Raw genomic sequence first — 12,910 nt, 5'->3', positions numbered from 1 at the left:
GGTTTTATATCAGACACGATGCCTTAAGAATATTTAAAATCTAAATGTCTTTTTTCCCCTCTTACACTTTTATTAAAAAACACCGCAAGCTATGATTGAGGTCTTACTCTTCAGTGTGATGGGCCCTACCGACATAATGTTGCAGGGGGGACATTGCTTTCAAGATACTGAAACAGATCCAGATCCGCAGCAAATGTAAATCAGTGGAGATTCAGGAGCTGTACGGATTTACTGAGTTTCTTGTCCAATTTCTTCAGATCAGTGGGAGAGAAAGCGGGTAGCAATGTCTTTATATCTTCACAATATGTGATATAGAAAAGATGTACAAAATCTATATTATCTACAGCCGCCATCAAATTACAGTGATGAAGGTCCATCAGGCATCTTTGCTTTGCATCTTTTACCATCAATATTAAAAATAAATGCGCATGTGAAAATCTCATTCTACAACAACGTGGTACCATTCCCGTCAGCCCCCCTCCCACCACCCCCCGCCCCGCAATGTCTTTTAAAAACAGAATATTTGGATACTTTTACTTGCCAATAACACCACATATGTGGGAGAAGATCAATATTGAAAGGCATGGCGTATGACTGATAATCCTGAAATCACATATTTTTGGATGGAATAGATCGAATATAATTTCAATAGAAAGGTGGGGAGAAGTAAAGAAAGAACACTATGCCTCTTCCTTGTAAAAAACAAACAAAACTGTTAAAATTCCAGAAGAGAAGAAGTACAATTTAAGCCAAGAATGGGGGTTTTATTGCCTATTTATCGGATTGGTTAAGACTGTGTATCAGTGACAGAGACAGAAGATAGCATTTAATGGACAGGTTTCCTACAATGGTTTGTTAGCAATTCTGAACCGTTTCTTGAGACGCAGTTGTACACCAGTTTTACTTGCCGCATTTTGTTGAGGCTTGTTTTAATGGTGCTTTCAGGGGTTCCGGAGCCTGATTTATATGTTAATGTGACATGCTGCTGCATATGTTATAGAACTCCAGAGATGGCCACAACCAAAAATGACTCTCTGAATATCACCCTAGCTAGTAAAACATTAACCACTTTGCACCGATGTATTCTTAGATCACTCGTTGTGAGGGATTAAAGGTTTTATTTCCAATTTTGTAGTAGGCATCTCCATACAATTAAATTTTCAGGAGCCCCGTTTAAATGAGAAAGGTAATGTTAGGAAAGAGTACTTACAGAAGAGGGATTCAGATGAGAGATTTGAGTGTGACAGAGAGAGGTGCATGTTTGCTTTAAAAGGTAAACAGGAGAAGGGTTTACACATGCTTTTCCTGGAAATAGAACTAGTTGAAAAATGGCCCCCTTTTTTTTTTAATGGACAATTGGGGTTTTGATTAACTAACAATTTCATGAAAATTGCCTGCTTTCCTTTAAATCTTTTTATCCAAAAACTGAAATCCACAGAACTGAAAATATTTTATTAGAAAATGAAAACAATATTTTATTTGCGGGCAATTTTTAGGTGAAAATATTAAACTTTTTGAGCTAGAAATATTTCATTTTTTGGTAGTTTTCATCTGAAAATATTTTGGATAGCCAAAAGGCAACCAAAAATCAGTTTTGGTGTTTCAAGTTTTGACAAGGAATGCAAATTTTCCGTGGGGAAAATACCCAACATTTTTCAAGCAGCTCTGCTCTGGATCTGGTGAACCCAAAACTCCCACTAAAGTATCGAGTTCACCCACTGGGTGGAGTTTGGGGCATGCAAGAAATGCAGGATTTAATTAACTTTCTTATGAAACAGAAGGCTTGTCTACACTAGAAAATTGAACAATTGCTGGTTGAATAGGTGGACAACCACCATTGTAAGCCCAAAAGCAAGATTAGCCATGCTGTTTTGAGCTAAGGACCATTTGCCTAGGGAGGTTGTGGAATCTCCATCTCTGGAGATATTTAAGAGTAGGTTAGATAAATGTCTATCAGGGATGGTCTAGACGGTATTTGGTCCTGCCATGCGGGCAGGGGACTGGACTTGATGACCTCTCGAGGTCCCTTCCAGTCCTAGAATCTATGAATCTATTTCAGTTTTGCCTCACGTCCACACTGCTCCTGTACTACACCGCTACAGTTTCACTGCCTTCGGGTAACTGTCTCACATCTCTTGGACAGCACCCTAAGCAGATGATTCTAGGAAATTTCAAAGGGCCTTTTAGGCTATTTTGGGAAGCCCAGGGGAACTGTTGGAGACTAAGTTAAACTCCCATAATTCCCTAGCAGCAGCTCAACTAAGCCAGCTAGCCAGAGAATACCTGATGGTACCATGTGGCATGTGACTGGACGTTAAAATAAACAGCTGACAATATGTGGATCTTTAGGAAAATACAAATGGTTAATTTTGATTTTGCCTATAAAAGAGGACAAAGAATTTTAGGATGAGTGTATATTTTAATGAGGCTGGTGCAACATGCCCAGTGCTTTCCAAAACAATGTCAGCATGTTGTTTACCGGTAGATAGACTGCAGACATGGGCCTAGGCCGCTCCCTAATGCGTAAAGCCTAAGGCAGGTTAGAAAGACCCACCAATCATCAGGAAAGTGCCTCAGCCTATAGCCATTATCAGCAGACCCAGGAGGGAATTCAGAGGCTTCTGCCCCTATCGGAGAGACTAGCCACTGCTGCCCTAGACATACGTAGCCAGGGCTGCCCCAAAACCACCCTACCCCTATACACATCCTAGCGCAAGGTTATAAAGGCCCTTGCCATTGGTAAGTGCCTCATGCTGCAGCCCCAGCAACAGAGTCAGGGCACCAGAAAAAGCGGCTCCCTGCTGCCCAGGATTCCACATCACAGTGACTCCAACCTGGCTACCGAATTACCCTCTGATTTCAGTGCTAGCTGCCCTCTGCTGGTGACAGTCCCCTGACCGTTGCCATGGTCAGGGCCGGCTCCAGGCACCAGCCCAGGAAGCAGGTGCCTGGGGTGGCCAATGGAAAGGGGTGGCACGTCTGGCTCTTCGGCGGCAATTCGGCGGCAGGTCCCTCATTCCCTCTCGGGAATGAAGCGGCGGCGGTAGAGCTGCCGCCGAAGTGCCGCCGATCGCGGCTTCTTCTTTTTTTTCCCGCTTGGGGTGGCAAAAACTCTGGACCCAGCCCTGGCCATGGTCGTGCTCTGCAGTGTGGGGGTTCGTTGCTTACTGAAGACTCCCCCTGTCACCTGCCAGCCCCACCACCCTCAGCTCACTCCAACCGTAGTCTCTCAACATCCCTTCCCCCACCCGCTCTATCATCTTCTCTTCTCTGCCTCCCTTTTGTTTCCATGAGCTTTACAGCCTCCTTCCTTCCTTCCCCCGCCTCCCAACTCTCCCACTAGCCTCCTTACAATACTCTTAGGCCCTGATGTGGCGATTTGGTCTGTGGCTTGGACCCTTGCAACCATGTAGACTGACCGGGGAGGGTGTTTCACAGCTGCTGCTTTGCTCTGAGCGCTGGTTTCTTGGCCTGTTAATCTCACTGTGGGTCTCACTAGACTGACTGCGGCCACCCTGTTTCATGTGTCGTGTGCTGGAGGATAGCAGGACTCCCATGTTTCTAAAGCTAAACTGTCTGTGTATGAAGAACCGTTTACAGAGGTCGTCAGGGCGCAGAACATGGATGGTCTGACCTAGAGGTCAGAGCCTAAAGTAGAGTCAGGGTCGTGGTCAGGAGTCAGGCCGTAGGCCATAGCTGGAGAGCAAGGAAACAGGAGCAAGAACCAGGCAAGGAGGCAGGAACTTGATCTCAGCAGTCTGGTCGGCATCAGCAGACCAGGCTAGCCACTAGTTGCTCTGACAAGGGGTGGGAAAGGAACAGGAAGCTTTATAGCCGGTGGTGTCCAATGAGCAGTCCACTGCTAGTCACCTGACCCTGCTGAGTCAAAGGGTGGAGCCTCTGGCAGTGGGGTGCTAGCTGCGGTTCCCTCATCAAACCTTGCAGTACGGTGGTACAGAGGGTAAGGCTTTTGCTTGGCTCCCACGTGGGTTTGAGACCCAGGGTGCCTGCCAGAGGTGCTACAGCTGCAGTAAGCATGCTGGCCTTGTACATGTAGCCTTCCTTCCTCCTGCAGCCTGTGCTCCACTTTACAGGCAGATTTTTATAGGGAGGATCCACCCACATGGATCAGATCCTGGGTTCATAAGTGATGAGTTTGAAAAATTCTGGTACCATCTAGATACTGTATGGGCAGAATACATCCTGCCATCCACCATGCACCCTTGTGCCCATGTCGTGCTCCACTGATTACATCTTCATAACGGGAGCAGCTTAGGTATCCACGTAATGTTAGAGCACTAACACCAGCTAGAGGGAAGGGGAGCAGCGCAAGCAAGTGATGGTCATGCCCAGGCAGAAGCATCCAAACACTAATCTCCGAATTTGTGCGGGTAAGGTGACTAACATGCAAGAGGGGAATGCATGTATGATGGCGCCTGTGCATAAAGGCTGGAGCTGCCCAGAAAACCCACTACGTTCTGGGAATGCATGAACCATCTGTGAAGGTTGTGAGCTTTTCCTGGACAAGTCCCATTCACTTTATGCTCCCTCCTTTTGGCTTATCTGTAAGATGCAGATGATGGCAGCTGGTTTCCCTTGTTTGAGATCGAAAAGTGCTGTATAAATGCTAACTAGGATTGTTATGTTTTATTACATTCCTGCCAGTTGTCTTTCCCTGTTCCTCCTTATCCCTTTCTTTTTAATAATAGCAAAACTAACAATATTTTTGGCTGGGATTTAAAAAAACAAGCCAAAGGATTTAGGAGCACACTTCCAAGTGAAAGTCAGTGGGCCTTGTAGATGGAGGCAGTGTGGCCTAATGGCTAGTGCACAGCGTTGGGACTCAGGAGAATAGCATTCTATTCCTGGCTCTGCCACTGGTCACTGCTGGGTGACCCTGGGCAAATCATTTCAATCACTCTGTGCCTCAGTTTCCCCATCTGTGGAATGGGTATAGTGATGCTGCTCTCCTTTGTAAAGCATTTTGAGATCTACTGCTGATAAGAGCCAGCGAGGGTCCCTCTGACAAATTCAAAAAACCTCCTTCTCAATAAATAAAAGACAAAGGGGGATGTTTTGATGACATAACATTGGCATCGCATTTCTGCAGCAAGACATAGGTATATTGGCTCCCGGTGAATCTGTTCTGGGTTCTTGTGCTTCCTATGATTGACTGAATGCAATGGTTTCTGATATCTGACTAATCGAAGCGTATTCTGTTCCAGGCGATGTGGATACAGCAAAGCTAAACAAGATCCAGAAGAAGAAAAGATGCACTTTCATAATGGCCACAGTAAGTGAAGACTTAAAATACGTATAAGCATTTGTGGCTCAGCCTCTATTTCTGGCTTTGCATGGTACTAAGAGTAATGAATAACAACCGAGATTTCTTCAGCAAATGGTCAGTTGGTATCCAGTAGAAAAAAGAGATCAGTTGATTCTGTTATGCAATAAGGCCCCGATCCTGCAAAGACTTAAGAACATCGTTAACTTTATGCATAAAATAGTCCCATTGACTTCAGTGGGAGTACTCGTGTGTGAAGTTAAGCATATGCATAAGTCTTTGCAGGATTGAGGCCCAAATGAGTGATTTAATTATAACTTACCTTTTTAGTCAGTAATATCTCAACAATTTTATTGCATTCCTCATCCTCTACTACATGACGCACATCATTTTTTAGCTTGCTTGGTTAATCCATTGCAGCCAGACACTTCTGTAGTTTGGAGGAAAGAGCACAAGGTTTGGAACCTGAAGATTTTTCTCTTTGCTAACAATGTGGACTTAGCCCACCTCAGCTCTCTGACTCAGTTTCCTCAGCTGTATAATACTTCTCCTTCCGCACTAGGATGTTGTGAGATTAATTAGTTAACAATTGTAGGTAGACTTGAACATGTGAACTACTATTATAGCCCTTCTATAAATCTAGGGTCAGATGTTACAAAACTTTTGTAAAGTGCTGTGGGATCTGTAGATGAAAAGTGCTTCTGTATAAGAGCTAGGTGTTACTTACCTAAAGCATTTTTACCTTGTCCGCACTGGAGTATATTCAAATCTCTGTCACTGCTATTTAATGCAGGCAGCAGGAAGCCAATCAATTCAAGGACTGCATTGTGAACCTCTTACTCAAGCGGATGAGTAGTTACTCTGCCAGTAGCTGTAATGCTTCTCAAAGCAAATTTACAATAATCGTAACAATAATTCTTGTGCAAGTACCTTCCCCCTCCTGAGTCCCATGGAAAAAGCCTATTACTGATTTATTATTATTAATTATTATTATTATTATTTATTATTACATAGGAGTGCAACCCTGAATATGTGTTATATTGCAAACATGTGATCTGGGCAGTTTTTAATTCATGATAATGCTATTTGAACTAATGTAGTTGATTAGGTGATAGGTATAATTCATTGCAGTTCCGCAACCTGAGGGTGATGGTTCCTTTGGGCCAGATTTTCAAATGGACTCAGCACACAGCAACACCTGTTGTTCTCAATTAGAGAGGAGATTTTCAAAGATTAGGAGCACAAATCACTTAGGGGAAAAAATCTCCCCCCATGTGTCTAAATGGGAACTGAGCTCTTTTGAAAATCTGGTCCTTCGTATTTCTTCCCTGCTGGCCTTTCACATTCAGTCCGCCTTTCCCCTGGCTGGGTTGTCCACCTAGGCTATCTTCTCTCTATGGTCCTTATTCCATAACATTGAGCACCTCACAGACTTTTAATGTCATAGCATAGCTGTGAGGTGGGGCAGGATTATCAAGTTTTATAGATGGGGATCTGAGAATAAGATCCAGTTTTGTAAAGGTAATTAAGCATTGATGTGCTCAGCGTTGCAATGCCTAATGGATTTAGGAACCTACATCTCATTTTTCAAAAGTGATTTAAGCCCTTCGGAGTCTAAATGCCATAGACTGTCAATGGGATGTTGGCTCCTGAAGGGCTAAACTCCTTTTGAAAATGAGAATCAGGCTCCTAAATCAGTTAGATTTTGCAACACTGAGTGCAGCGGTGCCTAAACACTTTAAAAAATCTGTTGTATGCAGGGCCGCCCGGGGGGAGGGGGGGGCAAGTGGGGCAATTTGCCCTGGGCCCTGCAGTGGCCCCGCAAGCCCTGGCCCGGCGGCGGTCCAGGTCTTTGGTGGTAATTTGGCGGCGTGGGGGCCTTCAGTCACTCCGGGTGAACGGTGGCATTTCGGCGGTGGGGGGCCCTTTAGTCACTCCGGGTCTTCAGCGGCGGGTCCTTCAGTGCTGCCGAAGATGTGGAGCGACTAAAGGGCCCCCCACCGCTGAAATGCCGCCGAACACCCGGTGCGCCGCTGGGTGAGTATAAGCGCCACAGCTCCCCCGCTTTGCCCCAGGGCCCCTGAATCCTCTGGGTGGCCCTGGTTGTATGCAGTGTTGCTGTAGCCATGTTGGTCCCAGGATATTAGAGAAACAGGGAGGGTGAGATAATATCTTTTATTGGACCAACTTCTGTTGGTGAGAGAGACAAGCTTTCAAGCTCACACAGAGCTCTCCTTCAGGTGTGGGAGAAGACCCGAAGAGCTCTGTGAAACCTTGAAAGCTTGACGCTCTCACCAACAGAAGTTGGTTCAGTAAAAGATATTAACTCACCCTCCTTGTCTCTTTAAAAATCTGGGCCTACATAACTGGCCCAAGTCACACAGGGGTCTGTGGCAGTGCAGGGGAATGAAATGAGATCTACTAACCCAGGTTAACACTCTAACTACTGTCTCTGGCCAACACTTATATAGCCTATACGTCTATATATGATTTTAGCTGAATATCACCCCAGTGGTTTTGAATGTAATAAAGAAAGTTATGTGTGTACCGTATTCTTCTTAAATAATACAGTGTAACATTTTTCCAGCAGTGCTTACCTGCCTTGCATTTCAAGATACAAAGTATTTAAAAAGTGTTCAGCTATTAATTTTTGCATGAAAATCGGTTTTCCTTGACAGTGTTCTCCAGTGTGAGTAAAGTCGGCACAAGAGACAAGCTTAGTATTATCCTCACCCATCACTACATGTGCCGTTTAAATTTTAATTTATGTTTACAGTTAAGTTGCCCGGAGTAAGGACTTATATTGACCCACATACCTATGAAGACCCCAATCAAGCCGTCCATGAATTTGCCAAGGAAATTGAAGCGTCATGCATAACAATTGAAAGAGTTATCGGAGCCGGTATGGAGCTATGTTTAATGACCATCTTCTATCCGCCATTAACATCCTGGAGGAAAGTCCCGGGCTGGACTCCGGAGCAGCTGGAGAGGACCTCCGCCCTGCATTCTGAGCAAGTGTCTCAGCACAAAGTGCAGCCCTCCCCTTTTGCAACTGGGAGCGGTTTCTGCCATGCGTAGCAAAACGGGAGCGAGAGCACTTTGTGCTGATACAAGGGCAGCTCTCCCCTGCAACCCGGTCCGGACCAGGGACCGGGTTTTGTTGTGCAGGGCCAGGGACCGGGTTTTGTTGTGCTGGGGAGCTCAGCCACGTGTCCGGCTCGCACAGAGCCCAACACCCTGTTCTGAGCAGCAGGGTAAGGGGGGCAGGAGAAGGGGCAGGGAGGTTCTGGAGGGGGCAGTCAAGAAACGGGGGGGGGCTTTTTGGGGGGAGTGGAGAAAGTTTTGGGCAGTCAGGGTACAGGTAGGGGGTAGGGTCCTGGTGGGCAGTTGGGGGGGGGTCTTAGGAGGGGGCAGTTAGGGGACAAGGAGCGGGGGGGGGTAGGGGGCTGGGAGTTCTGGGGGGGAGCTGTCAGGGGGCAGGAGTGGGGAGAGGGATCGGAGCAGTCAGGGGACAGGGAGCAGAGGGGTTTAGATGGGTTGGGAGTTCTGGGGGGGGCTGTCAGGGGGCAGGAGTGCGGAGAGGGATCGGAGCAGTCAGGGGACAGGGAGCAGAGGGGTTTAGATGGGTTGGGAGTTCTGGGGGGGGGCTGTCAGGGGGTGGGGAGTGGTTGGATGGGGCGTGGGAGTCCCAGGGGTCTGTCTGGGGGTGGGGGTGTGGATAAAGGTTGGGGCAGTCAGGGGACAAGAGGCAGGGAGGCTTAGATAGTCCTGGGGGGCAGTTAGGGGCAGGGGTCCCAGGAGGGGGTAGTCAGGGGACAAGGAACGGGGGGAGGGTTGGGAGGTCAGGGGGGGCGGGAAGTGGGAGGGGCAGGGGCGGGGCTAGGGCGGGGCTCCTCCCGTCCTCTTTTTTGCTCGCTGAAATATGGTAACCCTATGCTAGACACCAAAGACCACGGACTTAACGGGGACACTCGTTTTATGTCTCATGACAACAATTTGTAACACACCAGACTGCCCGCTACCCTTAACTGCCCACTTCAAACCATTTATGTATAACAATCTAATCCTCAATTGTCCACTTCCTTTCAGGTGACCACCTACAACATGTTACCCTTATGCTTAACAATCTATTCCCAGTTGTATTTAGCTCAGACATTCTGATTTCCTTCCCCAGACCTGAAGATCTCAGTGTAGCACTAAAGCTGTACTTTCCACCAACAGAAGTTGGTCTGTTAAAAGATATTACCTGACCTCAACTGCCTTGTCTCACACCTTACAATGAAGACTAAAGGAGCTCTGTCTATTTCACTTACCAGAGACAGGGTTCAGAGGTGACTTGATCATGGTCTATAATTACCTACACAGGAAGATCATAGACTCATAGTACTGGAAGGGACTTTGAGCGGTCATTTAGTCCAGTCCCCTGCATTCCTGGCAGGACTAAGTATTATCTAGACCATCCCTGACAGGTGTTTGTCTAACCTGCTCTTCAAAATTTTCAATGATGGAGATTCCACATCCACCCTAGGCAATTTATTCCAGTGATGTCTGATACTAGAGGGTTCTTTAATCTAACAGACAAAGGCATAACCTGATCCGATGGCTGGAAGTTGACGTTAGGAAAATTCAATTTGGAAATAAGGCAGCTTTTTAAGTGTGAGGGTCATTAACCATTGGAACAACTTACCTAGGAATGTGGTAGATTCTCCATCACTTGGAGTCTGTGAAACTAGGCTAGGTGTCTTTCTAAAAGATATACTCATGTTCAGCCACAAGATTCTGGCCTCTAGAACAATTTTGAGGGCATGAAATTCTATGGCTTGTGTTACTCAGGCGGTCAGACTAGATAATTGTAGTTGTCCCTTCTTGTGTTACTATCATGTATGTATGTCATCCTTGTTTATCATTAACCATCATTTATTGTTACTAATGTACTGAAATGTCCATAAATGTGCAAGGTGCTTTTCAGACATACACTGATTATTTACTTTGTTCTCTTCAGGTGAATTTGGGGAAGTTTGTAGTGGGCGTCTGAAACTGCCTGGAAAACGCGAGTTTCCAGTGGCCATAAAAACCCTCAAAGTGGGCTACACTGAAAAGCAAAGACGAGATTTCCTGGGGGAAGCAAGCATCATGGGACAGTTTGACCATCCCAATATCATTCACTTGGAAGGTGTTGTCACAAAAAGTACGTACCCGCTGCTGTAGACTTCTGTTCATTGATGAAGCAAATGGGTTGATATTAGTTATAACCCCGGGAGTCAGGAGAACTTGTTCAACTTTAAAATGAAGGTTGCTAAACTTGTCATCTCTCACAAAAACAGCCAGGAAGGAACATTGTAGTTACTAAAACTACAAACTAAAAAATGCACAATGTGCCCCATTGTGTTAGGTACTGTACACACACAATGAGAGGTACTCCCAATCCTGAAGAGTTTACAAGCTATTTAGACAAGACAAAGCATAAGGAGGTGAAGTGACTTGCCCAAGGTCATCCAGCCAGTTAGTGACCAGAGCTGGGAGAAGAAGACAGGTCTTCTAAGTTGTAGTGTTTCAGGAAAGTTGTCATGATTGGATTAGCTGGGTTACCCAGAACACTATGGGATGGTGCCATGCTCCACCTTTCCCTTCCTTCCTCCCACTCTGTTGTGATGCAGTTAAATAATGCAGCAAGTTCCCAGCCTGCAGTGCTGTGAGTAGACTTATTTTTGTTGCACTGAGTGGCCCTTTTACTGGGGATAAAAGATGCCAGTAGGAGCTCTGGTAGCAGGGGAGTGGGGCAGAAGCACATCTGAACTGGGTAGGACCCTAAATAACCTTAACTAATGGCATGTCTACATTATAATCAGAACCGTACCACTGGAGCTGCTTTAGTTGGGAATTGGTCCTGCGTTGAGCAGGGGGTTGGACTAGATGACCTCCTGAGGTCTCCTCCAACCCTGATATTCTATGATTCTATGAGCACAGACTGGTCACTCGAATACATAGCCAGGATCCCAGGTAGGTTGTACAACCTGTGCTATGACCTGGCTTCACTGCTGTTGTTACTCAAGCTACCACCATCAAAGCTAGCTCAGGTTGTCTACACATGCTGCAGTCACACCTCTGATTGCAATGTAGATATACTGTAACACAAGCTCCCTCTAGAACTGCTTGCAGTGCCAGGAGTAATAGAAATCCACCTTACTGGGAGCAGGAGTTTGTGGGGTTCCTGGGGAAAGGTTGATTGTCAAATCATTGACTATAATCCCAGTACCGATGCCGCTGGAGTCTAACTGGTCGGGTAGCAAAATAACCTTAAATAATTTCTTCAGACCAGTTTTGTTCCAGACTCCAGATTTTAAGATGGACTGAATGGATGAGACCTCTGAGCTTGAACAACCAGCCCATATAGGAGCTGTAGAGACACACAAAAGGGTTGTGCTTGTTTGTCTTTTGCAAATATCCGGAAGATGTTACGTTTTTATTGGCTTTTCACTCCAAAACAGCTTGAATGGTTTGCTTCAGACAAATTGTTTCTGGTCTGAAAAGAAGCATGGACATTTTCAAGTCCAAACGAAGTTTTGGAACAAAACTGAGATTATAGGGTTAAAGATCCCCCAGCTGGTACAAACCAGCTTTATCTGACGCTTTGCAGATTTACAATAGTGTGTGTGTGGGGGGGTGTCAGGCATCCAGTTTTAATCATTTGCAGGATTTTTTGGCTGTTTCCAGCAAAAATTGAGCTTCATTAAAGGAAGCTATTTGTAGCCTTTTTGTTTGTTGCAAAGGACTTTAACAATATTAACCTATTTAGTTTTAACTCAGCCTTGCAGAAAAAAAAAAATTCTTCAGCTGAGAAATGCCCATTTTAGTCTACCCACCTTAATGAGGGTTAACTTCAAAGGTTGGTTGGAACCATTTAAATACCAACATTATCGGTATTGTGGCAAAAATCGTATGATATCCCACAGTCACCAGAGATAGCTTCGCAAATGTTATGGTTCATTTTTTTAAAGCAATGAGGTATTTTAATTGGGATTTGCAAAACAAAAGCCCATAAAAAGTTCTAGCCACTCACTTTATCTTTGCTTATCTACATTAGCTGCGGTATTTTGAGAAGTGATGTTTGTTTGCAGTCAACTCTTTTTATTGCGTTTGTACTAGATTTAATTTCTTAAAAGATTTAGGGGAAAAATGAAATAATGAAAAATATCCTCTGGCTTTGGGGGTACCCACAGCCTGCACGTGCATGTGCAAATCAGGTAGTTTGGGGTCTAACCTAACCCTCCCAATTTACCCATTCCATTTCTGAGTTTTGCCTATAGAAAAATTTAGATAGGAAAAATAATAGGCACCATGTTTTACTCTTCTTTAGATTAATATTTACAAAGTATATAACTAGTACAATGAAAGGTAACTTTAAAATATATCACTTAAGAGCTAAAATCCAATGAACAATTCTATCTAACTAACCATGGAATACATGGTTGTGAGGCGGAGTGTAGAGGTTTTATTGGTATGAACCTGGGATGAGAAGCCTTGTGCCTTAGGTACCATGAGTTCAACAGAGCAAGAGAACATCAAACACTCTCAGCGTTAACCTTACATAGCCTTTCTAGGCATAAAACCAACATGATGAGAATA

At 45.2% G+C, this 12,910-nt stretch overlaps 1 protein-coding gene across 20 annotated transcripts in view; it reads left to right on the top strand.

Annotated features, from left to right (window-relative positions):
• Nucleotides 1-12,910, top strand: part of EPHA5 (EPH receptor A5) — a 395,151-nt gene that overhangs the window by 277,895 nt on the left and 104,346 nt on the right. For 18 of the 20 annotated variants that reach the window (XM_008173251.4, XM_005285713.5, XM_005285712.5 and 15 more), the window contains 3 exons: nucleotides 5,226-5,293; nucleotides 8,061-8,186; nucleotides 10,287-10,472. In XM_008173251.4, coding sequence (XP_008171473.2) covers nucleotides 5,226-5,293; nucleotides 8,061-8,186; nucleotides 10,287-10,472 — 380 coding nt within the window. Of the gene's footprint in view, nucleotides 1-5,225; nucleotides 5,294-8,060; nucleotides 8,189-10,286; nucleotides 10,473-12,910 lie in introns of those variants that run through there. The other 2 variants (XM_065595858.1, XM_065595857.1) reach the window with 1 other exon arrangement.

This window comes from Chrysemys picta, chromosome 5 (genome assembly GCF_011386835.1).
Source record: "Chrysemys picta bellii isolate R12L10 chromosome 5, ASM1138683v2, whole genome shotgun sequence".
Taxonomy (NCBI): domain Eukaryota; kingdom Metazoa; phylum Chordata; order Testudines; family Emydidae; genus Chrysemys; species Chrysemys picta.
This window is presented reverse-complemented; position numbering and strand designations above follow the sequence as displayed.